The 27,744-nt window shown below is 39.8% G+C and overlaps 1 protein-coding gene across 1 annotated transcript; it reads right to left on the bottom strand.

The window, feature by feature from the left end:
* On the bottom strand, window positions 1–27,744 carry HNRNPLL (heterogeneous nuclear ribonucleoprotein L like). Its single transcript, XM_050316711.1, has 13 exons — window positions 27,456–27,744; window positions 19,510–19,628; window positions 19,154–19,391; window positions 15,807–15,892; window positions 13,490–13,586; window positions 13,329–13,401; window positions 9,363–9,434; window positions 7,488–7,705; window positions 7,211–7,332; window positions 6,373–6,574; window positions 5,400–5,457; window positions 5,184–5,282; window positions 1–3,239 (listed from the first exon to the last, which is right to left on the bottom strand). The coding sequence occupies exons 1-13, from the start codon at window positions 27,654–27,656 to the stop codon at window positions 3,184–3,186; spliced, it is 1,641 nt and encodes a 546-aa protein (XP_050172668.1). The 5' UTR covers window positions 27,657–27,744; the 3' UTR covers window positions 1–3,183.

Below are 27,744 nucleotides of genomic sequence, written 5' to 3'. Positions count from 1 at the left end.
AAAAGGAGCAAGTTGCATTTAATTACAACAAAAGGGGTTCAGCCAGTAACAAGCCAGCTCACCCCAAAGATTATCCCTTACTGAAAGACAGACACCACATTAAGTTGTATCATTCCTTTCATAAAGCAGGACACCCAAACACCTTCTTCATTGTTTCTTTTAAATCTTCTCTTGTATCACCTGGCAATACACTCTATCTTACTGTGGTGGTATAGAAAGTCAAAAAACAACTCTTCCCACTTTTTGCATATACGGAAAAATAAATATGAACAAGGATTAGAGCATCATGAGAGAAGAGGAGCAGATCTCCACCTCAGTATATCATTTACCTCCAATGAAAGGTGACTCATTAGAAAAACAAACAAAACTTCACAAACAAAGGAAACTCAAGAAACAAACAGTGGGACAGACATGAAGATGCTACAGTGTGAATGCCAGCTGCTTACAAGCAGGGAACGTGCATAGCAATGTTCACTGTTTTGCTTGTATGGCTTAAGCAAAAGAGACAGGAAAAAACTGCATTAAGAGACCTTAAAAGTTTAATTTTAATCTAACAAGTACAGTAATGTTGCTGCCAAATGAGACAAATTTCAATTCCCCTGGAGCAACTAACTCGCCAGCTGCCCCACTGTTTTGTCTCTACTCTAAAGAGCAAGATTAAACGTGAACACAGACGTTGCGTATGGAAGGAGACCACCCTCATTCCCTCCTGAGGACAAGCATCCATCCTTGCAGGCCCAAGAGAAGACAGTATTTCCTTTAAAGGCAAAACACCAACAAGGAATCTTTCCCGTTCTCATGAACACATGAATAAGATGATTCTTTTGTGGAGAAAGTAGCTTGCACAACTTTTCAGTCTCCTCTCTTTTCTGCCCCACATGGCACAGGCTACTCATTTTGCATATGGGACTTCCAGTTGCTATCAAGTCCTCTAAGACATACCTGGAACCATGCTTCATTTCATCTGGGAAGCCACAGGAAAGATGCCTTTCACCTGAACATTTTAGGCACTGAATGCTGTGATCCACTGAGGACACCAAAACATTAAAGTGCATTTCTCTTTTTTTTCCTTTTTTTTTTTTTTTTTATTAAACCTGAATGTTTTAAGGGTCACATCCCACATTGCAAACTGGACCAACAGAAAACATGCTGTTTTTAATGCTCAACTACAAACAACTTGACTTCTGAAACTCCATTAATACAAATAGCAATGCAAGTTAGGACAGAAGAAACACGTTTCCACAGAACATTCAAGTTATGGAAGAGCAATGAAAGCTTGGGAGAGACCTTTTACAGTTAAAACACTAAGCAGCACAGAGCATTTCAATGGTATCCAGCACTTCTGGGGCAAGTAGCAACATGTGGCACACAGGTGGAGGTGTCTGGAAGCAATTTCTGGGGGAAGAGCACTGAGGCTGAAAGAGTCTTAGCAGTGCCCCTAAAATGCAAGTCAGTTTACCACCTCCCAGACAGGAGGCTAAGTGTCCAAACTCTGTGCTAAAAGAGCTGCCAAAGAGCAGCTGTCCTTCAGTTCCCAGGTTGGACCTATTAGAAGCCTGATGTGAATACCTGAAATACTCATTACCTAAAGCATGACCAAAATGCAGAACAAAAATGAATCACTGTTGATGAGAAAACCTGAAGGGCATCTGACACGTTTTCCCTTGTACGATAAAGAGTATTTGCCTTGAAATTAAGAATGGGGAAAATCCAGTCTGTATTGAAAGATGTGCAATGCCCATAGCCTATAAACATGCTGCAACATAACCTGTCAAGGACAAGCACACTGCACAAACCATCTTGCCTAAAAGATGGATATAGATAAAACGTGTAAAGATAGAACAAAGAACTTGTATGATAAAGTATAAAATAGCTGGAAAAGTAACTTCCCTCTGACAACTAAGAGCAGAACTGAAATAGCCCTAAACACTTTTGCTACAAAGTCAGAAAAGGGAACAAACACAGAGCCTAGGACAACAGCTCCCAGGCTTCCCTGCTTGGATTCCCATTTCTGGGGGTTTAGCCCAAATAAGATACAACTCCAGTTCCAAAAGAGATGTTTCAAAGTACTGGGACAAAACAAATAATCTTCCCCAAAGTGAAAGATTTCTCACCTTGTTAATTTTACATCATGTTATTGTTGTCTGAATCCCACTGAGGTTACCTCAGTTTAAGACACAGCCTAGCCAATACTATTCACCCTATGAATTCTTCCAATGGCCATAACAGATATTTAAGATAAATCAGACAAAGGAAAACCTTGAATTAACTATCCAGGTATGAGAGAGTATGGTGGGGCTTGCTTTTTGTTTTAACTATTTCTGCCACCTTGGTTTCTTGCCACATACCCAACTTTTACCATTTATTATGTCATAAACACTGCTTTAAAAAAAGAGTCCAAAGGATATGTTAAACATCAAAGATTCAAGTTTAAATTATGGAAAATGAGGATGAACACATTGATACAGGCTTGTAACTTTAATTTTTAAAAGGCCCCTACGGTGGAACTAGCTATAGATGGCATCATGCTAATGCAAATGGAAAATAGTTTTAAAAAAAACCCAAAAAACCAAAGCGACTTTAAATAAGTATGAATCATACCATACACGTGTACACACTTGATAATTTTCTATGTTAGCTTTGTTTGAAATATAAACCAAGTCTATACTACTAAAAGTTCAGTATGTGCAACATTAACCCGATCAAAGCATTTTATAAATACAAGCGTTTTAGTATTGCAACATACTTCACTACTTAACATACTGAAAAACAAGTCCTACATTTAAAATTCTGATGTAATAGTTCTATCTGCCAATTAAGACTAAAAATGGAAAAATACTTGCTAAATCTTTAACATTTTGAAAATGCAAATATATTTCGATTTTGAAAAGAAACAGTCTTGGTTATACTACTGGTGCTTTTTAAGACATTTGAAGATACCACACTAACAAAATACAAACTTTGTAGTAAGCTTACAACATGTACTTCTCAGAGGCAAAAAGAAAAAAATCTGGTTGGTATTTATGAAGGAACATCCATTTATTATAAAACAAGATAAAAGATATTAGAATTAAGTTGAAACAAGGCAACATTAGAACAACCACTTTAGAGCTTTGTGAACGAAGTGTAGTTTTAAACTTGCAAATCGAGGTGAAGGTAGCTCTTAACATGCTGTCCTCTTCTCTATAAATGGGATGAAGTAGAGAAGCAAAGCTTCAAGGTATACGGGTTGGAGCCATCTGTGAGGAGACAACACAGAACAGACTGTGGGCATCTTGCGGAGCCCGGCTCTCCTGCTGATCAACATCACCTTCCAGAACCTGACAAGTTCACCAACCCTGTACATTTAAGACTCACACCTCCATGCCTACCCCCACCAGTGTCTCACAGACACCAGGTGACCTGTTAGTAGGTGTTACTGATACTCCACCAGCATTTTTAGACATAAAAACGAAGTGATGGATCTGGTTGCAAGGTAATGTAGATCGAACTCCTAATGCTGTACTATACACAAGAAAGAATTTATCATTATCACTGCCCCTCTTCCTGGCTGAACTATTTATAAAAGTAGTATTCAATGGGCAAAAGAGTTCAAAGACAAAAGACACAGATATTTAAGGAAGTCAAGACTTAAAATGAGGCAGTTCTATCAGAGCCAGAGTGGCACTGGACAGTATTTACATGTGTACGACTGCAAAAAGAACAGCAGGATGTCCAGCACACCCTTCAGGCCTCTCAATAAAGCAAAGCATAAAACAACCCCTCTCTATTTGAAAAAGCTGTCAAGATCCACAGATGGCAGCACACATCTGCCTCCAAGGTAGTGGAAGCTAAGCCCTTCTGGTTCAGCCATCTTACTACAGCAAGTCTAGACCAGCAGTTCTTGGTTTAAAACACTGCTTTTCCCTGTGATAGCTGTATCCTGGATTATGCATTAAAGTTTCCCTTTTTCATGTTGAAAGAGAAAGCTCTTTTGCTGTTACCACCTCTCCAAACTGAGGTAAAACCGAAATTGTGAACAGTATGTTTTCAATAATATCTTCAAAAATATTCTGCCCCAAAGTAATCTCAGTCCATTATTAAGATGGTGGACCAAAGATGTGGGAGAATAGGAAAGATTTAAACTGTAAATACTTCACAAGGAGACAAATTCATAATACTTTGGAGAAGGTAGTTTAAATGGCTGGATTCGAAGTTTTGTCTGTGAACATCTGGCAAAATTCCATTTAATCCAGTAAACGATCTTTAATTGTCCAGTGCAGACCTGGCCTACTGTGTACTTGTTCAGCTCTATTCTTACTAGTTGGAAGCTAAATTCAACTGGGCCTCACAATTTCTCGTTTCAAAGAGAACCCAGTACAGAAGCAGTAAATTCAGAGTAATAAGTGGAGTAATTTAAAGAATCTTCTGCCCAAGACATCAAAGATTTTTCTGTATTTACTGTGAAAGAATAATAGAATCATATAATGGTTTGGGTTGGAAGGGTCCTTAAAGATCATCTAGTTCCAGCCCTTGCCATGGGCAGGATGCCACACACTAGATTATGTTGCTCAGAGCCCCATCCAAGCTGGCCTTGAACACTGCCAGGGACAGAGCAACCACAACTTCTTTGGGCAACATGTTCAGTGCTTCACCACCCTCACAGTCAAGAGTATCTTCCTAACATCTAAACTCTAAATCTCTCCTCTTTTAGTTTAAAACCATTACCCCTTGTCCTATCACTGTTTGCCCATGTCAAAAGTCACTCTTTCTTTTTTTGTAGGCCCCCCCTTTAAGGTACTGAAAGGCCACAATAGGGGCACTCCGGAGCCTCCTCTTCCCCAGGCTGAACAATCCTAATTGTCTCAGTCCTTCCTCACAGGAGAGGTCATCCAGCCATCTAATCATCTTTGTGTCCCTCCTCTGGATTTGCTCCAACAGGAACTTTCTTATACTGAAGACTCCACAGCTGGGTGCAGCACTCCAGGTGGGGTCTCACCAGAGCAGAGCAGAGCAGAGGGGCAGAATCATCTCCCCTCAACCTGCTGGACATGCTGCTTTTGATGCAGCCCAGGGTGCCATCGGCTTTCTGGGCTGTGAGTGCTACATTGCTGGGTCATGTCTGGCTTTCCATCCACCAGAACCCCCAAGTCCTTCTCCACAGAAAAAACCTTCTAGCAGTAAGAACAGGAAAATTTACTTACTTGGGACTCTTATCTGGTAGTGATTAAGTACAGTGAGAGCTTCCACTGCATCTGTCTTACATTCCCATTCCAACAGACCAGACAATGTTTTGGCAGAAGCTGTCCAAATGAGAAATAAAAAAGGGAAATAGGGGATCAGTAACGTTTCCTGGCAGCATATGCTCTGATCAAAATTGGAATTCATAGAATTCCCCAAACAGGTCAAATTTTACTTACGTTTTGGATCAAACACTTTGTATTTAATAAAGCTGAGAACTTCATGATCCTCACATAACTGTCACAAAAATAAAATAATACATAAAAGTCCATTAAAAATGCACATTAGCAAAAATTTCAAGTTCCTAGAAGAGACACACAAAACCAAAAACACTCTTTAAAAGAGTTTACAAGAATTTATGGCAAATTATTATTTTAAAAATATTTAGATTATTCTTATTTAAATTATTCTTTAGAATACCATTCTTTAGTACACAAAACAAGGCTCCTATATCTGTGACATCACTACTACCTCAAAGAACATATTTAAATAGTAAGTTCCACTTTTTGACAGTCCTACTTCAATACAGTAGCTCAGAAGTTGTACACACAAGGACACCACTTGTGACCCAGAGTCAACTTTCACACAGAGTCGGGAAAAAAAATATTTTCATTGAACTGAAAAAGAACTCACTGAACTGTCAGCAATTTTACCACTGCCTCCAGCTAAGAGGCCCAGTATTGCATGTTTTAAGCATCCAGACTTCATTTAGGACTCAACTGTGCAAAGTGTTCCAGGTGCATGCTTCTCTCCATTCCAAAACATCCTAGGAGTCATTACAGCAACCATCTCAGGGAATCAGTAAATCTTTTGTGAACTGTAGTCCTAACTTTCATGTATTCGGCTTTGTGTGTCTCTTCCCTTTCCTCCACAAAAAAACCCCACATTAGCTCCTCAACTTTATTTCCAGGACTTTGTTTCTCACATTAAAAAAAAATAAATTAAATAAATAAATAAAATTGAAAGAGTTACTCCAGCATTGTGAAAATATCGCATCTTCTATAGAGAGGGACTACAGACGTATTTTAAAGAACAGATTCTCCTCCAGTGGCTATGCTATAACCACCCCAGTTATTTCTTTTTAAAAGCAGCACCATGTAAAGCTGGGACAGAGCCCAAAAGCACTGTATGCCAATCATTCCAACTGCCTACCTTTACAAATGTTTCTTCGGTCACACACAGGGGAACATTATAATAATGCAGAACACAGGAGGGTGGTTGGATGATGTTCTTAGATGCTTGGCCAGCACTGGTGAAACGATTGTTCTTACTCATTGCAAAATCCTTGTAACTGCTCGTGCCATCCTCCAGTTCAAATATCTGGCTTGGAACTACTGAATGCTGCTTGGAAACGCTGAAATTTAAGGATAGATAGAAATAGGTAAAGTTTTTTGAATAATTAAGACTACCATAATTGCAGATTATTGATCTAACCAGAACAGAGTTGACATTTCCTTGTAACAATCTGAAATACAGTAAGAACAAGATGGGTTGGATGTGACACCTTCCTTTAAAAAATGCAGAAAAGATGGATAAGACACATTAGAGAACACAGATTACTAATGGCCAATCCATGTAATACCAATATGCGTTATTAATGTAAATAAATAAAATTATAAATCGTAATAAATCAACCTCAGAATGGCTGAGGTTGGAAGACAATCTAGTTCCAACCCCCGTGCCATAGGCAGGGACACCTTCCACTAGACCAGGTTGCTCAAAGCCCCATCCAACCTGGCCTCGAACACTTCTAGGGATGGGGCATCCACAGCTGCTCCAGGCAACATTTGCCAGTGCCTCACGACTCCCACAGTAAAGAATTTCTTCCTAATATCTAATCTAAACCCACCCTCCTTCAGCTGAAAGCCTAAACAAACAGCTGCAAATTGGAAATCATAACTCCAACAATGACAAAAGATAATGAGATATTGTCTGAAATCTCATTCCATCTGCCCACTAGCAGACTATTAATCCAATAAAACATATTTACCAGACATTAAGTCTCTTTCCAAATAACTTGACGTTATTGAGATGTGTGACTGCTCTTTCTACAGCATACTCATCACCCATTTCCACCAGTGCTGTGCCTGGAATAGTCTTCATAAATTTCACCTGAGATAAATAAGGTAAAAAAAAATGACATCGCAACAAACAGCCCAACCAATAGTTTTATAAATTAGTAGGTAACATTTTTTACCATCTCAGACAGGCTTTTCCAAAGCATTTAAAAGTAGCAGTTTCCAAGTTTCTAATAAATGATGCCTTACCTTCTCAATGTTTCCATACAAGCAGAACAGGTTGAATACCCTTGAACAGTTCATCTTGAGCTGATGCAACCCACTAACCATGACAACCGACCCAGAAGGGTTTCCACCGTGCATGTAAGAAGAGGATGCCTGGGGCAATGGATAAGCAACAAGTTCTGGAGTGTCCCGAGATCCCATTCGGTACCGGCTTGGCAAGGGCAACAAAGGACCGTGTGATCCTAAGGAGATGAAAGTCCATGTTTTCATATTGTTTGAAATAAGTTTCACTACTTAATAGGGCATTAAAGCCCACACACATAATGCATATTTAAAGGAGAGGTAGAAGGTTACAGTAGTTGCCATTAATGCTTTTTCCCTTTTAAAGAAAACAAAACAAAGCGAAAACGATAACAATAACAAGAAAATCCCAAACCACCACACAAAGAAACCCTCTTCTATTCCATTCAGTGTTCCAAGTCTCTTCTTACACTACCAGGTAAGATATATGCAAGTGAAAACAGGTATTTCAGTAATTATAAAAATAGTATCTTTCCTGCGCTATACAAAATATTTGAACATAAACATATTGGAAGAAATATTTAAAATCAACCATCAGAAATATTCCCATGTCTACTTATAGAGCTACATGACACCAAGAAAGAATACTACAAAGCAGGGAAAACTAGCCAGAAGGAGTGAACTTTTAGCCAAAGATCAGGAGAGATGACACAGCTCTTTTTTCCAGAGACATGAGATTAAGTCAGAAGACTGCCTTCCTACAAAATGCTCATTTGGAAGAAACATGAATACTTAAACCCTCTACATTAAACCCCCTACACTGCAAAAGGAAGCAGTCTAATTTTTCACTACAGGTAAAGTGACAAGTTTCACTGAAGCAGGCAATTTCTTTTTTTTTTTTTTTTTAAATGATAAGACACTACTAGTAAGCAATACCTCTATTTGTAGAAAACATCAGAATTACAGACCAAGAGGAGTTTTTCTGAGACAAAAATAATGTGAAATTCACATAAGCTAAGTATAAAGGAACCTTTTATCCTTTTTTCCCCTAGCAAAAAGCAGTAATGACAGGGAGACGGTGGTATAGGAGGAGACAGACACATTACTTAAGGCAGAAGAATATATTAGAAGAATAAAAAAGAACATCAGTGAATCAAGGTGGAACTTGGAAAATCTGGAGATTTGAAGAACCTTTTAGAAAGAGTACATAGGATGTCAACCTACATTGTAAAATATCATAAATACCTTTGCAAAGAAAGAGGCAAGACATATCACATTGCATCTGACAGCTGAGAGAGAAAATAACTAGAAAAGTTTTTTCTAGGTGGGGACATTTGTTTCTCAGCCCTGAGGTCTTGGTCTAGCACGTGACAGACCTTCATCTACAAAGAGCACTGGTAACAACTGCAGCAGTAATTCCAGACCATCACTCCTGCACAGTAACACAGCTATACCTTTTGAGAATCAGGTGAATTAGAAGAAATGCAGCACCAACAATTCACAGCTTTGCATGCAAGAACGTCAAGAGCTGTGTTGCATCAAACCATCGATCAAGCTATGTTGCTGTTTTCTACAAGAAAACTGCTCTCCCAACACAGATGTCATTTTCTATCCACTGCTAGGCTGACAGTAACTGTAAGGAAACATTCTTCCAAGCAATAAATACGTAGAGCTGGATGCTCTCCATGAAAGGAAGAGGGAAGGCAATGAATGCACATGGATTTCAGTGAACCAACAGGTTTTCAGGACACAGGACCGACAGCACTGCAGGTGAACTGCTCATGCTGAAGGGATCCACATTCAAGCATTGACTGAATATTTAGAATTCCGCACAGCATGTAAAGAAATCATAACCACCTTTCATCTTCTGTTACTTACCATAACCATCATGTCTAAAGGATGATGGGTGCTCTCCCAAAATAGCTTGCCTCTGCCGGCCCTTCCCTCTGTCTAACATGTGGGAAGGGAAAGAAAACAGTTTAGTAATCACAAGTATGCACTTGACTTCTCCAGTTAAGACACAAAGCTTCCAGTTAAGAAGCAAAAAGGTAATCTGAGTCCTTGTTAATTTTATAAATGATTTCTCATTCACTGTATGTCTAAAAACACAAGCTGTAGCCCTGGGACACCAAAATTAAAAGACTGCCATCTGTATAACAAAATTGCACTTAAGTTGATTGGGGGCAGTGGCCAATGAGGAGATGCAGACATTTAAAGTTTATGGAAATACCCAATAGTTTTCCTAAACAGACACCACACATTAGTATAGCAAACACCATACAGCAGGATTTACCTATGTGTCTCTTAAAACAAATTTGAAATGCAGTACTTTTGAAAGACAGTACCTGAATCATAATATTAGCTTCAACAGCAACACATTTTCAAAGTGGGCTTCTTTCAAGAAGTTTCAGCATAAGCCAACAACAACCTGTATTACATGGTTTCATAATCAGTAAACAGAGAGCATTACATATGTGTACATATATATTTACAGAACACCTACTGATTTATGGGCGTACTGAAAGGATTGTACATTATGGCATTATCAGCGGCACATAACAGTTCAATTGAAGAAAAATATCACTGAATAATGCACTTAAACAGTCAATCCTTTAAGAAAACCCAGTTCTCTAGGACATAAAGTTAAGCAAGGGATCTACATTAATGGAGGAAAGCAATGCATCACAGCCAAAGCTGTATTTTCTAATCAGATCCATGCTGCACAACAAAGAAAATCTGAACTTCCAGACTTCTTTGTGGTAAGCAGCAATTGTTTTCATACAATTAAAAAAGCCGCGTTTAAAAGATGGGGCAAGACATTTATCAGTTTACAACAGTTCCCAGGAAATTTAAGTATGACTGCTGAAAATAGTAAATCCAGCCCAGTGCAGTTGGAGTTATTTCCCCCGAAAAACAGGAACTATTTGCATTATACAACAGTGGGAGATGAAAACATATGTGCCCTTTCTGCTCAGGATTTTGAGGAGGGGTTCCAAGTCAGATATTTACTTTGACAAAAAAGACTGAAGAGAGAACAGTGCTGAACACCTTCAAGTATACAGGAGAGAGATTACTGTTGTCAAGTTTTGCTTTTCCATTCCCTTTTCAGGGTAACACCTCTAGATCGTGGCTCTAGAAAGCAAATGGGCATCATATCAAGTATTTTGAGCATTTAAACTGTATTCAGTAATCATCTTCCAGAAAAATCAGTTTTGTAATTCCAGTTTGGGGAGCTAAATCCTTTGAAACTGCCCCCAGTAAAATCCCAGTAAAGGATCACGTTTTTCAAATAAAGAATTCCAAGAGAACAGTTTGACAAATATTTCCTCCTCTTAGTGTTGTAGTCCACTGCTCTCTCCTTGCCCTACACTTGTTCCTTCCTTGAACAAAGTCCCTTGATTGTGCCAGTACAAACAGTTGTGCAAACAAGCACAGAAACATAAGAACTGATTCTGTGTTAAAAACAATTCTGAAAGGAAAGGTTCTTTATAATCTTAAGTTTGGTTTTGTTGATTTTTGGGCTTGTTTTTAAATCAGGTTCTTGAGTCACCGACTGTGCTGGTATTACCACCAAAAGAAATGCTCCAACTTAGAGTTGAAACATTCTGGCTGAAGACAAGTAGAATACTAAGTCAGGTGTGGTTTTGGTTTAATCTAATGCAATGGGGGTTCATATCAGCAGGCACTTGTAAGGAATTTTACTTCAGTGGAGAAATATTATGTGCAAGTCTGTAATTTGTTATCATAAAGCACTAAGCCCAGTTATTAAAAAAAAAAAAAGTAATTAGCAAAATGCATTTCCTTTCTAACATTTGAGGAGGAGAAATGAAAATCTGAAAGGATTTATCAGCATGTTCTGTCCTCGGAATAAAATTCCTTTGGGTTAAGATCTTCCTGCAGTGAGAGCCCTACACATGAAGTTCAAAACTCAAACAATGATGTTGCAAGAGTAAGTTGAAGCACAGATACAAAAACACTCTCTGTCTCTCTCAATGAAAACTCCAACTCCTGAATTACTTTATGGGCAAAATTGCTCCAGATGCCTGCTTTCCCAAGTACATTTCAGTGTTTATTCAACAATTTGATAAGTGGATGTGAACCACAGTAAATGGAAAATCGTGCTATATACAATATATAATGATATATATAAGGCTGATTTTTTTCCTCTTATGTGTAGCAGGGTGATATATAGAGAATAGAGACAGTAACAAAAGGAAAACAAAAGACTAGAGTGAGAGTTCTTGAGAAAGAGCAAGCCATTCCTATCCTAAGTTTTTCATTTTCCACTGTTTGCTCTAGTTGAGGGAACCTTTAGTTCATACAGCCATACTTATCTGCAGCCCAATTACATAATGTCATTAGATGGACAGTCTTACAAGTCAGCCTCCAAACACTGCAATAACCGAAAGATATGAGGGTCAAATTAATCTTTCAAATTTTTCAGATTTTTTTCTTGCCCTTGAGTTTTGAGTTTCTTCAGAATCCCTTTATTTTTAACTCAAAAATTTGAGAAAGAAAACTTGAGTCCCAATACAAATAGTCATAATCTACAAGCTGCAGCCAATACTGTAGCTCCCTTGTTAACTTTTTACAAGAACTTCATTTTGAAAATCCAGGCCCTAAGTTTTTAGTTGTACAACAGTTTTACAAGCCCAGCGTCTCTGCAAAGTTACTCTGAAAGTGCATATCTCTTGAGACAGCAAAGCCCTGGTTCTCATAAAGCCTTTGGTAAGTAGATACTCTATCTTGGTCACATTATCTTCACTTTTCTAACTTTACATTGAACACATTATTGTACATAGATAACTGAACACTGCACTCAACAGTCACAGATTTTTGTTTTCTTTTTTAATAAACACTTTACAGGAGTCAGGCTACACAGCAGTTTGACTGTACATATATAATCATAGATTCCACTGACATGAGTTAAGCTCTGGTAATTTTTACAGCTGAGTACTTAAGAGACAGTCTGCCTGTACCAATTATGAATCTCCCTGCTTTATTACTTATGTATAGCTGAGGGGGGCTACTGATATTGCACTGCTCAATTCCAACTATCTACATATAAGAATTAAATCTCCCTACTACTAGACAATATTTACACTGTTAAGTTTGAATGCAACTCTCACATACAGCAAGTAATAAAAAGATTACATTGTCAGAGTGATAGCAACAAGAGTTTCTTAATTTTGGATGTTCTCAATTATTCAGTGGTAATAAGGGAAATAAGACCAGCATACATACAAGCTTGAACAGAATGGGTACAGTCTATCATGTTATTCATCCCATACAAATCTGAAGTACTGAAAATGTCCTCCTTTAAAAACTTGTGGTGGTGGTGCATGCAGTATGCAGACAAGGTGAACTGCAAGTCTGAGTTTTTTTCAGAGGGTTTGTTTGTTTGGGGTTTTTTTTTGCTGATGCCGATGTGGTGCATGATGAAGTGTAGAGTCAGCCTGCTGAAGTCCTCTATCCTTCTTAATGCCTTGTCCAACATAGGGGAAAAGAGTCCTTTCGAAGGAGAAGCAGTGTGCAAGTTTGTAGTTTATAAGGAATAGTCTGTGCCAGGTTTCCTCTCCTCCAAAGAGAGAGAGCTGCTTGGAGAAATGCAAGTCCTTGAGAACTGCGAAGGTGCTTGCAGGTGTGGGCTCCTTGTTGAACTAAGTGGCTCAAGCACACGGCAGTAGGGGGCACTAGGGCTCAGGGTTAATTCCCTGGCTGGTGACACAGCCTTCAGCAGCACTGCCCTGCTTTGGAATGACTATTGCCATACAGCCTGACCACGTGTGAAGGATTGTCATTAGTACAGTCAAACATCTACAGGGATAACGTATGAGAACCTACCTCGTCGGCCCAGATATGGCTTAGTGTAGTCCCAACTATCGTTGTCGTTTCTAATGACATTAAGTCGAGTTGGCTGTTCAAATAAAGTAAAAGCAAAAAAGGTTAAGTCTTGGCTATATGTATTTTTCTAGTAAAATTAAAAGAAAAGGTCCAAGCATTACCCTTGCATATTCAATTTTTAGTGTGCAGCATCCTGCATAGATATCTGCTCCATTGAGTGCAGCCTTCGCCTTCTGGGCACAAAACACTGATTCAAACATACACACCATGTTAAGGATTTTTTTTCCCTCAGGTGTCTCAATCACATCCCTTTTATCTGATATGGCTTTATTTTTGTAGCCTGCAGATATTTCACTTTTGTATACACTACAAGAATTCCACAGAGACTTATAAAAAATGACCAACAAGTACATTTGGGTTCAACTTATGTGAAGAGATGTGCTCAGCACACGATGAGACCATTCATAAAGTAGTAAATTCCTCAGTGGATTGTACGGATGCAAGCTTTGTTTATGCTCTGATCTTATGCCATTTAGAAGGGGATTCTGGTGCAGTTAGTAATTTTCATCAGAAGACAGGGAGAGTTACCAGCAAGTCTAGAGAATATTTGAAGGGAAAGTTCAAGCTGCATCATTTGGGAAGGAGTCAAGAGTTGTGGTGTGAGAAGGTGTGATTTAAGACAACGCTTCCCTTCTCACAGCATTGGTTAGAGACTTGTGGGCAGGGAGAACACGAACTCAGAGGAGTTACTTTACAGCAAAAAGAACTAAGGAAGTGCACATCCTTTTAGCTTGTTGGCCAAATAAAACCACCTAACTAAGAGAACTTTGAATGAACAAATCATCATTTTGCACCAAAAGAAATACAACAGGTAGATGCATGTACCAGGCTCCAACATATAAGTTATTTCATATGCTCTAAGTACTCCAAGATTAGTTCTGTGATTAGCAGAAAAATGTACCTGTGATGTGTGCATCACAAGCCCATGATCTCACACACTCTCAATAACATATGGTGTCAGAAAGCCTGAAATTTGCAGCAGAAGAGACCTTTTGCACCATGCTTTGATATCACTTAGTGATATTTTGGAAGTAGTCTGTAACAATAGCATATGCCTTGAGTTTTACTACATTCCTGCAGCCCAACTTCTTTCAAGGTGATGCAGGTTCACTGTGGAATTTAAAAGTGAGAAAAGTTAAGCTTCCCAGACCTACAAGAAAGTGACACTGGCAAGAACTGTGGGAGCACATTTGCAGAAGTACTGGGTACTGCAATTAGCATTTAACTCTTAGTAAATTTTTGAACTTTTCAGATAAGGCTTGTCTTGAAGCTCACTTTCCTCCTCCCCCCAACTGTTTACTTTTGTAATGCTCCTGCATTACTCACTTCATTTGTGAGTTTTCTTTCAACTGCTAGTTGCTTTTTATTTTTAATAAAAGGCATGTTACAGAATTTAATTCAAAGGATGTAAGTATGGCAGTTTCCAAGTGCGTGCAGGATCTTCCCCACAACTTCCCTAATCTTTCAAAAGACACAATAACCCCCGACTGTACAAGTCATCCAATCCAGACAACACCGCTTACCACAAACTTAACAAATTCAGTAAGTCAAATTACTATCTATTAGGATAAGTTTGTTTAAGTCTCCTACACAAATAGCAGTTAGTTTGCTTTTATGGAAGTCAGGGTAGCTTTGTCTGGGAAATCACCAATGCAGCCACTGTTTAAGTCCTGTTTTACATAAGGGACCCACTAATAATTGCCCAATTAGTAGCACCTGAAATCACAAAGGAATGCCTGAGATTCTGGTAAATTTTGTCCAGATAACAGCTCAAAAATGGTGAGTAATCAGCCTTTAGAAAGATGGCTGAGTTTTATAAGTGAAGGCACATAAAGTCATATCATACTCTAGACTTTGCGAAGCCAGTGACACACAACCCTGAACATTCAACTCAACCCATGTACAACTTAATGCCACAGAGTAAAGAGCAGCATAACAGAGCAGTGAACTTCTTCAACACATGATGAACAGGTAAAGGAGGCCTAAGTTGGTCTTGTGCTCTACTGAAGTCAGAACAGTAAGACAAGCAGTACACACTGGAACTAATTTAGAAGAGTTTGAAGTCAAACTGCATCTCTGCAATCCCTTACCCATTTGTTCAGTATCAACACAGGCAGAAGCCATGAAACTTTCATGTACAAGGGGTTGTCAAATCTATGACATATTTCGTGTCTGCAATTATTAGTCTTAGGGGCTATAAACATGGCTATTGACATTGCCAATTTCCCATAAAGATGACATGTGCGAGTGCTACTTTGTCTCACAGACATACAGAAATTAGAAATTACCACATCTTAAGACAGGAATTAAAAAATAATTTGGTCTCAAAATTACATGGTGTTTTTCTGACATTCTCACGTTAAACCCATCTGGAGTCAAGAACCTACAGGAAAAAAAGATTGCGCTCAAAAAGGATATTCAACCATGGCTTGTATTCCATTTCTCTTGAATATAACAATGCGCTGAACCTTTCCAACAGGGTTGCACACTGTGTACAAAACATCCTAAGGCAGAAGAAGAAAATATTTTAGTCAAATGTGAAATTCTAAACACTTTTGGTCCACAGAACAATGGCATTTAAATGCCAAAGAATAAAGAAAAGGCTTGTTAATTTTTCACTTCTTATTTTCCTCTATACAATTTTTACGTTCACGATTAGCATTTTTTATGGATTAACACAATACAGGCAATCAAATCTGAAAACCAAGAAAAAACTTCTATATGAAGTATTCATGCAAATATTAGTTTAAACAAGTATCTCCAACTGCATTAAGACCCAGTAATTGCATCCATGTCTCAAGCTCTGCTACCTTTGAAGCGTGCACTGCAGCAGGTCTACCAAAGCAAAGAGAAACAAAGTGACACTAGTTACAGCACATTTCATTTCATGAGACTCCAGGAGCTGAGCTCACGTTCATTTTCAGAGTAACCAGGGATAGTCCAAGATGTGAACTTAGGTAGCTTATCAAAAAGAGAATTTCAGTCGGTTTCACCTGAATCAAAGGCAGTTCAAGTGTCCAGGTGCTATGCTTCTTCACTTAAGGCAGAGAAAACTTCTGACAGGAAAGTGGATTCATGACTGGATTCACGCAAACCCATTGCTAACCCTCTGCTTTCAGCAGTATTTGTCTGTGTTACAAGGAACCAATAAAATTCAAGACCATCCTCAGTGCTGCAGGGGAACCAAACAGTAAGGGGTAAAGCTCGCCTTACTGCACATCAGGCCAGCCCAGGACGTGGTGCTGGGAGTAACTCAAACTACAGTCGATTACACATAACAAATCAGACATCATGGTACCAGAAACCAGTCTCCAGCATGAATCTGGCCAACAAAAATAAGTTTATTTTAGAGTGGTTATACACCCATACTCAGAATTCCCAGGACTCAGGCTTGAGAACCCAAACAAACAGGAACTGTGATTTCTGAAAACAATTCACCCATCAGACCATATTCAAACAGCTGAAAGCACATAAGCTTTACTGGACAGCCAGTTGCATAACTACATCTAGTAGGCAAAGACACTACACCTTGGTGAAGCGCTCTACCTGCAATCCATTTTTTCCTTCCTTTCTTTATATCTAAACCAAATACCTCTGAAATGCTCATTCCAGGATCTTGGTGTATATCCTCAGGTTTATTTGGCTGACATGAGGGAGAAGGGGGAAAGCAAGTAGGTCTAGTATTTATTATTATTATTATGTTTTGCAGAATAGAGGAGCAATTGGGAGGCACAGGGGCAGGGGGCGTGCTGGATTTCTTACAACCAAAACAAACACGGCCCACATAACCCACACAAACACAAGAAGAAACTAGAAAAAGAGTATGTATCACTGCTGACTGCAGCTGCAGTGGTGTAACTTCTGGCTCATATAAAGTACAAGCTTTAATATGTTATCTCTAAATGAAAACAAACCACCTCCAACACACACAACAAACCAAAAACATTGGCCATCTCAGGGGCCTTGCTCTAGACACTCTGCTGAGTATTTTGCATAGCTAAATGAAGCAAACAGAGGAGACTGTCAACCTCAAGATTTTTAGAAGATGGATAGACATTTTTTGGAAAGGATTCAAGCAGCCTGAACCCATAAACAATAGGATCTATGAGATCATTTATAGGTATATTTTCTATGCATGCTCTACAGCACAAACAGCTGCCCTCCATTTCCTCTTGTTTGGGAGAAAAGATTCCTAGAAACTTTCTAGCTCCAGGTGACATTAATCTTCAGGCATACGACTTTCTTTCACAATTTTGGCCCACTGGCCAAGTCCAAAATTTGTGTTTTTTCTTGTCACATTCTTAAGCTGTTACAGGTAGAGCTGCTCTTTCCCAGCTGCTGTGACTCTACTAGACTACACTGTCCTCAATGAGCTCTGATGCTTGCCCGTAATTCTGGAAATCTGCCTGTTTCTAGCACTCATTGGTATATGTTAAGCAAACAGCTGGTTGCAGTGGGAAGGAAGAGGTTGGGAGGCAGTGTTTGTTTTTAAAAAGGAGCTACTCTGCTCGAGGCTTCATCCTCAGAATGAATTTTCATGAAGTCTCCTAGCCCAGAACCACATTCCTGCTACCAGTGCCTTCAAGCATCTAAGTTCAACTCAGCTGCTTACACAAGCCAAATTTAAATCGCATGAATGAAACAGAGTTTCCAAAACTTGATCACAGTCACATGCAAAGAATACTTTAACTCAGTGGATTTGTTGACACAGCTCAGAGCAGGTTCGTTTTTAAACACTGAAAAACAACTCATACCTTGACATGCTTTTCTATAAAGAAAACGGGCAGAAGAAAATTCATCATCCACTAACGAATCAACAGGCAAAAACCTATTGATATTCACAAAACACTGAAGCACAAAGCACCATATGTAACTGACTACTTGAGGTAATTTCAAGAATACTAAGTTGCAATCAACAGCATAATATACAGCACATTAAACAAAACTTAATACTTGCATTAAGTTACATGGTTCCACACAACCCAAACACTTTGATTGATCCATACCACCCTATATACTTCCCTAAGTAATTCATGCTTGTATCATAGAACACAATTTTTAATTTTTTCCTGAAACATTTCTGTGCCATTCAACATGTACTATAAAATCTCTATGAAAAATATAAGCATTCAATGCATGATACAACATACATTCTTAAATATTAGCAAAAAAAAAAAATCTGTATCTTAAAAAATCCATGTATGTGTGCCATAAATAAGTGGCAATAAATTAGGATGCAACTGTATATATGGTATGACTTGAAATACTGAAAAGGAAAATGTATTGGCCCAAATAAAAATAGGAAGCTTCCATCAAACTAGAGTTGATCATCAATAGGTGAAGGTTTCAAGTTTCCACAAAGGAAACACTTAAGAAAGACTGCAATAAAATAACCCTTCCTACTGGAAAAATTACTTGCTCTTTAAACACACACTACTCAGAGCCTGAAGGCTAAAGAACAATCTTGACGTTGTGGCAACACATTTGGAAGTATTTCAGAAGTATGCAGCAACTTAAAACATTTCAAAATCCTGACCTCTGAAGTCTTCAAATGTATTGTGAAATATCTGTACAAGACCGAATCATCTCAAAAAACCTTCCCTTTAAAACATTCACGTTTACCTATGTGAAGATGGTATAAAGCTTTGGTGAAGTTAATTTCTGACTCAAATTAACAGATAATACACAATGAAAATAATATAACAGAGATTGTTGCTCTCTGCTTTGTATTATTTTATTAACATAAAATAAAAGAAGAAACATACCACTGTAATTGGGTAGAGAGGATTCTGAATTGACAACAAGAGAACTTTATTTCCTCCAGATGGGTCATCAGTGTTCCCTGGCCGAGTAATCCTCTTACTTGTGGAGTAGTTGAAGAAGGCCTGCTGCCCAGCAATATACACAGGTTCATCTGCTGCAAATGTTACACACTTCTTTGCACTTTCTACGTTTTCAAACTCCACCAGAGCCTGGCGTTTAAATGGCATCATCATGACATAGCTGGTGAGAGAAACGTCACAGTAAGTTTCCCCTCTGTGCTTACTCAAAACAACTCCCAAGCCCCGCGATGGTCACATATGACATGTTTTTTTCTAAACAAATCCTCACAAAGACATACCATATGGTTCCAAACTTTTCAAGAGCTTCCACGAGATCTGCTTCCACAACTGATTCACACAGCCCTCGGACATGGACGACGGGAGAAACAGAGACTTTGTGATGACTTCCCCCAGCATCCTAGCAATGAAATGACATTTTAAAATTCAACAAAGAACAAGAAATACGGTTATCATTAACTAAAATTAAATTTGGTAAACACCACACTAGGTCCAGAAGCAGCCATCTAAAAGCACAGTCTAAGCATGTGCTAAATAATTTAACTTTTCTTTCCAAACAGATTGCCAAGTTCCGTTGCTGAAGTCTACTTAAAATAAAAAGCTTTTCAGATTTAATTAATCTGTTAGCACACACAAGATTTTCCTAATATAAAAAAAAAGTAGCCTATTTAACACTGGTTGAATTGCAGAAGGTCTTACACCCTATTCATTAAGAGCACCCAAAAAAATTAGGACATGCCCAATAGCTAAAATATTTCGACACTCTTCCTGTCTGTTGCTGCCAGCATTTGTTTTAGATAGGTTGGGGGAATAAAAAAGCAAGAACAAACAAGGGCCATCAGTAAACTGAATGAAAATGGACTATTCTTCTAATGTATGTAGAACTGTGCTCCACAATGCAAGAAAATGCCATTTCTGGACTATACCTGAAAGAATTCTGAACACTCTTCTAATTCTGCACACTGTTCATACGTGTTTTTAAAGACTCACAATGCTCTCTCTTTTCACCCCAAGGTTGAATACCATTAACAGATCCAGACATTTTACATTAGCACACAGAATTCCCACCACGAACATTTTTCAGAGCTAGTGTGACTAGAGAATTTGGGCTGGAATCAGCTCATCTTTTCATGCAAAGCCTGAAGTAAAGGCTGGAATTTATCCTACATATTTTAAGACACAGAAGGTAAAAAAAAAAAAAAAAAAGAAAAGAAAAATTATGTACGCTAATAATGAGAGATAATAAAAAAAGATCAAAGATAATAAAGGGCACATTAAAATATACTGCAAATACCCAGCACTCAAATTTTGTATGCGTAACAGCAGTGTAAAGTTGATGTATTCAAATTAGCAACTACATCAGTGTGTTCAATCTAGCAGATCAAGTCTTGTTGATTTTTCACTTTCTCATAAACAGTAGTATAGCAGAGAGATTCTCATCTGTAGCACAAAGGAGCATTAAGCTCCAGTAATTAAGTAACCACAATGATTGCTACTACTGCAAGACATTCCTCTCTTCCCTGTCCATTTGAACAACAGATTCAAGGAAAGAAACACATTCCAGATAATTACAAACTGAGTAGTGTGTTTAACTCCTGTGTTCCATATGCAGTTCTCACTAACAAATTACACATTTGTTTCTCTCAGTCAAGGATTTGACCATTCTGTTTGAGCCAAGAGCCAGCACTTCAAACTTCCTCAGATGTCAGAACAATCTGCTGATAACTTTTTAAGCTTAGCTTACATTTTATTTGTTTGCAGTGTGAAAGCATTTTAAGTGGCAACACATTTCTTTGAATAAGAACTCTGACAATGCTGGTAAAACACCGCCAGTGATATCTGCATAAAATACTTTATATCCTGAATCAATCAGCTCAGGTCTACAGCAACAGCAGTGATCAAAGTAGTCATAAAAGGTTAATACTTTGAACTGCAAATGCTTAGACAACTGCATAAGGAACAGAACTACAGAGAGGTTTTATTTTCAGTTTATATATTCCTAACCCACATTCACACTTTTCAAAGCTGAAAGAAGCACCTAAGGAAAACCTTTAAAAGAAAATTAACAATTACCACTTTTTCCTGCAAAGCCTATTGCTCTAAGGTGTTAAGATAGCAGGTACCTTTATTTACAGTCTACAGAAAAATCCAAAGTTATTAAACTGATTATTCATTGCCCTGCATAACTGCTACTATATTAAGATCCCAGTCAGTGCTAGGGCTATGCATTTTCTGTTCGTTTTTTTTTAATAAATTCAAGAAAACTCACCCAATAATATTTCTATCTAATTAGATGATAAATATAAGCAATGATTTGCTCACTGAAGCAAAGACTCGCTAGAAAGAGGTACGAGCAGCTTAGTACTTGCTACTCAATACCTTACTGAAGGTTTTGTAAGGGATTTAGCAGGAATTAAAAGCTGCTGCTACTACAGTCACCTGCTCAGAAGCTCAAGAAGCATGGAATAGAAACAAACAAACAAAAAACTCCCAAACAACAACAATTCCCCCCCCCCCCAAAAAAAAAACCACAAACAAACACAAAACAGTGAAATCTTGCTATGAACTTAAGGACTTACCTATATAGCATTTCAGAACCTCATTTATACAGATAAAACCACTGAGGTGGCCAAATCAGAGCGTCTCTGCTTTACTTAAAATAGTTTCTAGCCAGCAGCAGCAAACAGCAGCACAAGAACTGAGCATAAGTCAGTCCTGGGCCAGGAAGCCTCAAACTAACATTCACAGAGCACACTGGCTGCTGAAAGACAGAAACACCTGCCACAAGGCATATGTTTGAGTGCAAAAAAGTCTCCACAAAGAGCAGACATACACGTTATTGCCAAACAGGTTTTGCAGCTACAGAGCGGCAGTATCAAGCAAATCTAAAATGATCCTTGATTTCCTCTAGAAGGAGAAATAAAACCACTAGACCACATGAAAAAATCAAACATGTCTGCAAAGTGTAAAGTGCATCTACAGCTGAGGTCAGAATGTACACAGCTCATCCAACTGCTGCTGTAATTGCTTCCCAGAGATGAAAAATACAGGATTTTGACCAAGATCTCACAGTCACTGTACCCTGAAAACTACACAAGCTGGCACACAGGCAAAGGTCACATCAAAGCATCTGCTCCCGTATAGACTAAAACGCCACCAGTATTTCTCTGCCTACAAAGGAGTCTTTCAGTCACTGAACTCCCACAGTGGCACAAAAGCCCCATGCAAAACTCGCCCATGACCCTTGCACTCCCCCAAATCCAGAAGAACAGAGTAGCTGATGTTGTTGCTGCACCATTTATATATATATATATATATATATACGTAGCTTAGAGGGCTTTGAATGCTCAATAACGATTTCTTGAAGATCATCAGCTGGACAGAAAATGGAATTATTTAAATAGATAACGGAAACAGACTTCCTTTCTGTGTGCTCAAGGCCAGCAACAAGGACAGAAAAGGTCTCCCTCAAGAAGGAAGCTAAGAGCATAAAAGTGCTTAACGTTGAAACAGAGCTGAGGCACGAAGGGAAGCACTGACATAACCAGGCAGATGAAGTACAGACAAGTGACTTCACAACGGTAAGACTGTAACTGAAGTAGCTTCAAAGAACGGTGGTGACATTTTAACATCCATTTTTTTGTGACCTACATATCTCTAGACAACATTTGAAATACATCAATGGTTTCTTGATAACTAATTATGATCTGCCATTCCAAAAAAGAAGAAAGTCATTGTGGGCTCTAGGATGATGTCTCTCTTGCTCACCAATTCTAGATTGGAATTTTTTCACCAACTGTTTGCACAAAAATGTGTCCTTTGTCCTTTCTCCAGACTCTTTCCAGTTAGTATACTCACGTAAGTCCTACTAATTTGTAGTATGTTTTCTTGAGCACCACCTCTTTACCTTTCCACTGCTTACCTCCTCCAGCTCTCTTTTTTTCCTTACTGCACAAGGATGGCACTCCTCTCTCATATTCTCTCCCCCAGGCACCTAAATATACTGTTATTTAATTTCTCACCATTCAGATTATCTTATTCACTCTCAACTCTTTTCCTCTCTCTGCATCCCTCTTAATTGCTCTGAAATTTCTTTTATAAATATGACAGAACTGGAGGCCTAGGGGGGAAGCCCTAAAAGGTTGCTCAGTAAGTATGTAAGTGCTCAAAACTTCATTAATGCCTAATTATGGACTGATCTGCATCCAACTACCTCGCAGAATGACACGGGTAGCTAAAATTATTGCACTGAAAAGGCAAAGAGGAGGTACACAACACAATTCCCGATAATCAGCACTGCCCACGGGGGGTGGTCTGATGACCCCATACTCTGGAAGGCTACCTGACAGTTTAGTTTCATTTTGGATGAGGAGTCTGGGTATCATTTCTCTTGTTTAATGCATACCTCTTCCTAACATTCTACCCTTTCAATGATTTCAACTGCTACAGAACAGAAGACCAGCTCTCTGCCAATTCTGAATTTGCCCTGAAGTGGTCAGGGATTCGGACTAGATGACTGATGCAAGTCCCTTCCAAATGAAATAGTCTATTATATTTTCTTCTCCGCTCAGCACAATCTGAACATCCTTAAAAACAAAAACAAACAAACAAAAACCCACCAAAACCAACCAAACAAAACCAAACAAAAACCAAACAACAACAACAACAAAAAAAAACAGAAACAAAAGCCAAGCAAACACCATCCTAAAACAAAACCCCACACAACACAGCGTCATCAGGAGATTCAACCTGAGATACTGGAAGAAGAACTAGCCTGAAAGCAATGCTTACTTTTTTTGAGAGAGATGACTACGGAGGGAAGATGATTTACACTTCCTCCAAAACCAGTTTCTAGGATGTACTTCATTTAAGAAATGGATACTTGAACAAGTCACCGGAAAATAGGTCAAGATCTGAATTCATTGCATCCAGCTGCTGTTACCACACTGCCTGTGACAGGCACCAAGCGACTGAGTTGCAAAGAGAGCTGCCTTCCACTTACCACCAAGAAAGAACACTGCCCAGGAAGTTTCAACAGAGCGGATGAGAAGCTGCACGTTTACGTCCCTATCTTACCTTGCGGTAGCTCATAATTATGTTTGTGCATTTAGACACCACATTTCACTTCCCCAGCTGTAGAAACAGGGATAATAGGTCTTCCCTACTTCACAGAAACGTTTAAGAACAGGTATGTCAGAGACGGCGACGGAGTGGATGCTACAGGTTGTATAAATAAAACATTCATCAATAAAACTGAAATTTCAGGGAAGGAGAGGGGATGGAGCTAAAAGGCCCCCTCAACTCCCTTAAATACAGCTCTCAGCCCACATTTTCCCAGTGTCCTGATGCTCTGCTACACTGCAATTCTGATTCCTCTGCCAAAGCCTCACTATCATTCAACACTGCCTCTATAAAGTAAGTCCTTCTTCCAAATCATATTCTCCCCCACCGAATATTCCTGCTCTTTCCCTGGTCAACATTCTGGTCTGTTCCTGGCTCTCCATGCTACTCAGCCTGGAGATGAGCCACGAAGAAGAGGGTACACATCTGGGTTATGAGAAGTGTCCACATGAAAGTCTTATTCAGCCAAAGGAAACAACCCCAGAACAGGAAACTGCCAAACAATACATATAGCCCAGGAAGGAGACCCCACCAACCCGCTTAGCAGGGTCCTACCACAAAAGAGCTTTTATACAACAGGTGCATATAATCCATATGAGTGTACAGTTCACTGATATTCCAGGGCATATGTCAGGGGAAAATTAAAAAAAAATAATCAAACAGTGAGGCTACCAGACTCCTACCACTCTTTTTACCCTGGTCATCCATTTTTCCATTTCTCCTCCTAGTTCCCCATTCTCTATAGTTCCTCCTACTTATTCTTTTTCTGCTCTCTTCTGAGCAATCCAGGATCCTTCCACTTCTTCCTTCCTCTCAGCCTACCTTCATCTTGTATATCTGAACCAGATACAACTTTTACAAGCTGAGAACATTTCCCTGCAGAAAAATTAATAACATACATCACAGAATAACTAAGTTTCCTGCACAGTTTTGTATCTATTAGAGAAAAAAAAAAAAAAAAGAAAATTCGTATTAACCTACTCTACTTAATAGATGCTGGCATTTTGCTATTAAATCCTTCACAAAAAAATTATGAACAAAAGCACTCAACCATTCATTTTTCACATATCCACTTGATGTTATAGCTTATTTTTAAAAAACCAGTTTGATCTCTACTATCAAGACAACTTCTGCCTCTCCAATAGTGAATCTGGGAACACAGCTTTGCTAATAAATCCTCAATGAGCATGTAACCTCCTTGAGGTACACTACAACTGACATAACGAGCTGCCTAAAAACTCTCACATTCCTGACCTGCTACACATTTGCTTCAGTTTCTTCCCTCACAAGACTCAGCACACACCATTCTTGAGAGCCTAAATGTAAAGTTACATACTCCATACTCTCATCACCTAAAGGGGCAGGGCAGCATTACTGCACTTTAACTCAGATAAACTGAGATACTGATACATCATGAAGACACTCCGAGCCAGAACCCAGAAAGAAGGAAAAAGAGAAAGGTAAGAACTACTTGATTTCATAAAGTAACGCAGAAAAGAGGAAAGGCAAGAGCAGAATCTTGTTGCTACTTGAAACACTCACTGCAGGATGTCCAGCTCTCCTACACAACAAAATTTCAAGATAGCTTAAGCAAGTACATGGATTTCATTCAGAACTGGCCTTTAAGACAGAGCACATTGCTAAGTCTTGACTGCAACAGAGATGATGCTGTGTCACAAGAAACTGGAGAATCAAAATAGTTCTTTCCAGAGATGTATTTTGTTGCAGTTTATCAGGGAACTTTTGTAATAATGTGCTAGTTTTGGCTGGGGCAAAGTTAATTTTCTCCACAGTAGTATGAGCTATATTTTGGATTTGTGCTGGAAACAGCGTCAATTAAATACAGACATGTTTTCCTTACAGCTGAGCAGTGCGCACTCCACAGAATCAAGGCTTTCTCTGCTTCTCCTACGGCTCCACCAGTGAGCACAGCCGAGAGAGGTGACCTCAGCTGACCTAAGGGATATCCCAGACTGTATGATATCATGCTCAGCATATAAAGTGAGGGAAGAAGAAGGAAGAGGGGACATTCTGAGTTTTCTCACTTGTACCTTTCTGATTCCATCCCCCATCAGACCAGGGGGGAGGGAGTAGAAGGCTGTGTGGTGCTTGGTTGTAGGCGAGGGTTAAACCACAACGACAAATTGAGCAGGTACCCTCTTCATCAAAAGATTTAACTGATGGAGAAATGGTAACAGCAAATGCTCTCTCTAACTTATCCCAGTGCTAAGCAAGTACACTTTAACAAACCATAAAACGAGTATTCTAAATGTCAAGGTTTGCTGTTAAACTGATGTTTTCTTGATCTAGTTTGTTCAAGTAAGAAACAGAAAGAGTCATCAAGAAGAAAAATGGTCACAATCAGATGGACAGTTAGTTCAGGAATCAAACAGCAGACACAGAAGTGTTGTTGCTCAAATTTATGGGTCGCGGACTATCTTGATACTTCAACGCATATTCATGAAGAAGAAAAGGTACGTCGCAAAAAACAACATACAGTGAACCAGCATGCTTATAGCAGCGCTCGTGGGGGAGGAAGAAAGTAGAAATACAAATTAATTTAAAACGGAGGCAATCGTTTATGATCAGCCTTATCACCGTAAGCTGACAGACACAAAGGTAAAGCGGAAAGATGAAAGGTACCCTCCGCCTCGGGTTTCAACACACCCCCCGGTGTTTCTATAGTTACGCTCAGCAACAGGGCAGGCACAAAATTTGCAAAGGCAGCCCAGCTGCCCACGGGAACACCGGCAATCCCTCAGCCTCAAACCCCAAATCCTTCACATCCATCCATCCATGCATCCATCCATCCATCCATCCACGCTCAGCCCCTTCACGCGGGCAGCTCCAGAGAGGAACAAGCGCACGTCTGCGGAGCCCCCCGCCATTCCCGGCCCGGAGCCCCTCCATATCCTGCTCGGCCGCGACCCCAGGAAGGCCTCGCGAAGCCCCCCGGCCCCCCTCGCGGGCAGGGCCCCCCCGCCGGGGCAGCAGCACCGGGGGCGGGCGCGGCCTCGCCCGCGGGAGGGGCGGGACGGGCCCCCTCCCCCCGCCCGCATCCTGAGGGGAGACGCCCCCCGCCCGCCGGCTCCGCGTCCCTCCTCACCCCGCCCGAGAAGCCGCCGCCGCCGCGCGGCGCGGGGGGCTTGTCCCGCCGGCCCTCGCTCTCCTCCGCGCCGCTGTACTCGATCTCGCCCTCCTCGGCGGCGGCGCTAGGCTTCAGCCGCTTGGCCTGGCTCTCGTAGGCGCCGTCCTCCTCCTCCTCCTCTTCCTCCTCGTACCGCTCCCCGGACGACGGAGACGACATGGCCGCGGGAGGGGAGGGAAGAAGGGAAGGGGCGGCGGGCGGTGAGGGAGACGCGGGAGCAGGGACAGAGCCGGCAGCAGCGCCGACC

Source organism: Myiozetetes cayanensis, unplaced genomic scaffold (genome assembly GCF_022539395.1).
Source record: "Myiozetetes cayanensis isolate MyiCay16 unplaced genomic scaffold, myiCay2020 scf2-11, whole genome shotgun sequence".
NCBI lineage: Eukaryota > Metazoa > Chordata > Aves > Passeriformes > Tyrannidae > Myiozetetes > Myiozetetes cayanensis.
The sequence above is the reverse complement of the archived record's forward strand: the minus strand, read 5'-3'. Positions and strand labels throughout refer to the sequence as shown.

Bases quoted from the DNA above. Each gene is read 5' to 3' on its own strand.
- HNRNPLL (XM_050316711.1), bottom strand. From the start codon at position 27,656: ATGTCGTCTCCGTCGTCCGGGGAGCGGTACGAGGAGGAAGAGGAGGAG. The intron at 13,402-13,489 runs GTAATGCTTGGA...TTATTTGAACAG, and splicing joins TAAAAATTGAATATGCAAGG to CCAACTCGACTTAATGTCAT. The intron at 7,706-9,362 runs GTAAGTAACAGA...TCATCTCCTTAG, and splicing joins CTTTAGACATGATGGTTATG to GATCACACGGTCCTTTGTTG.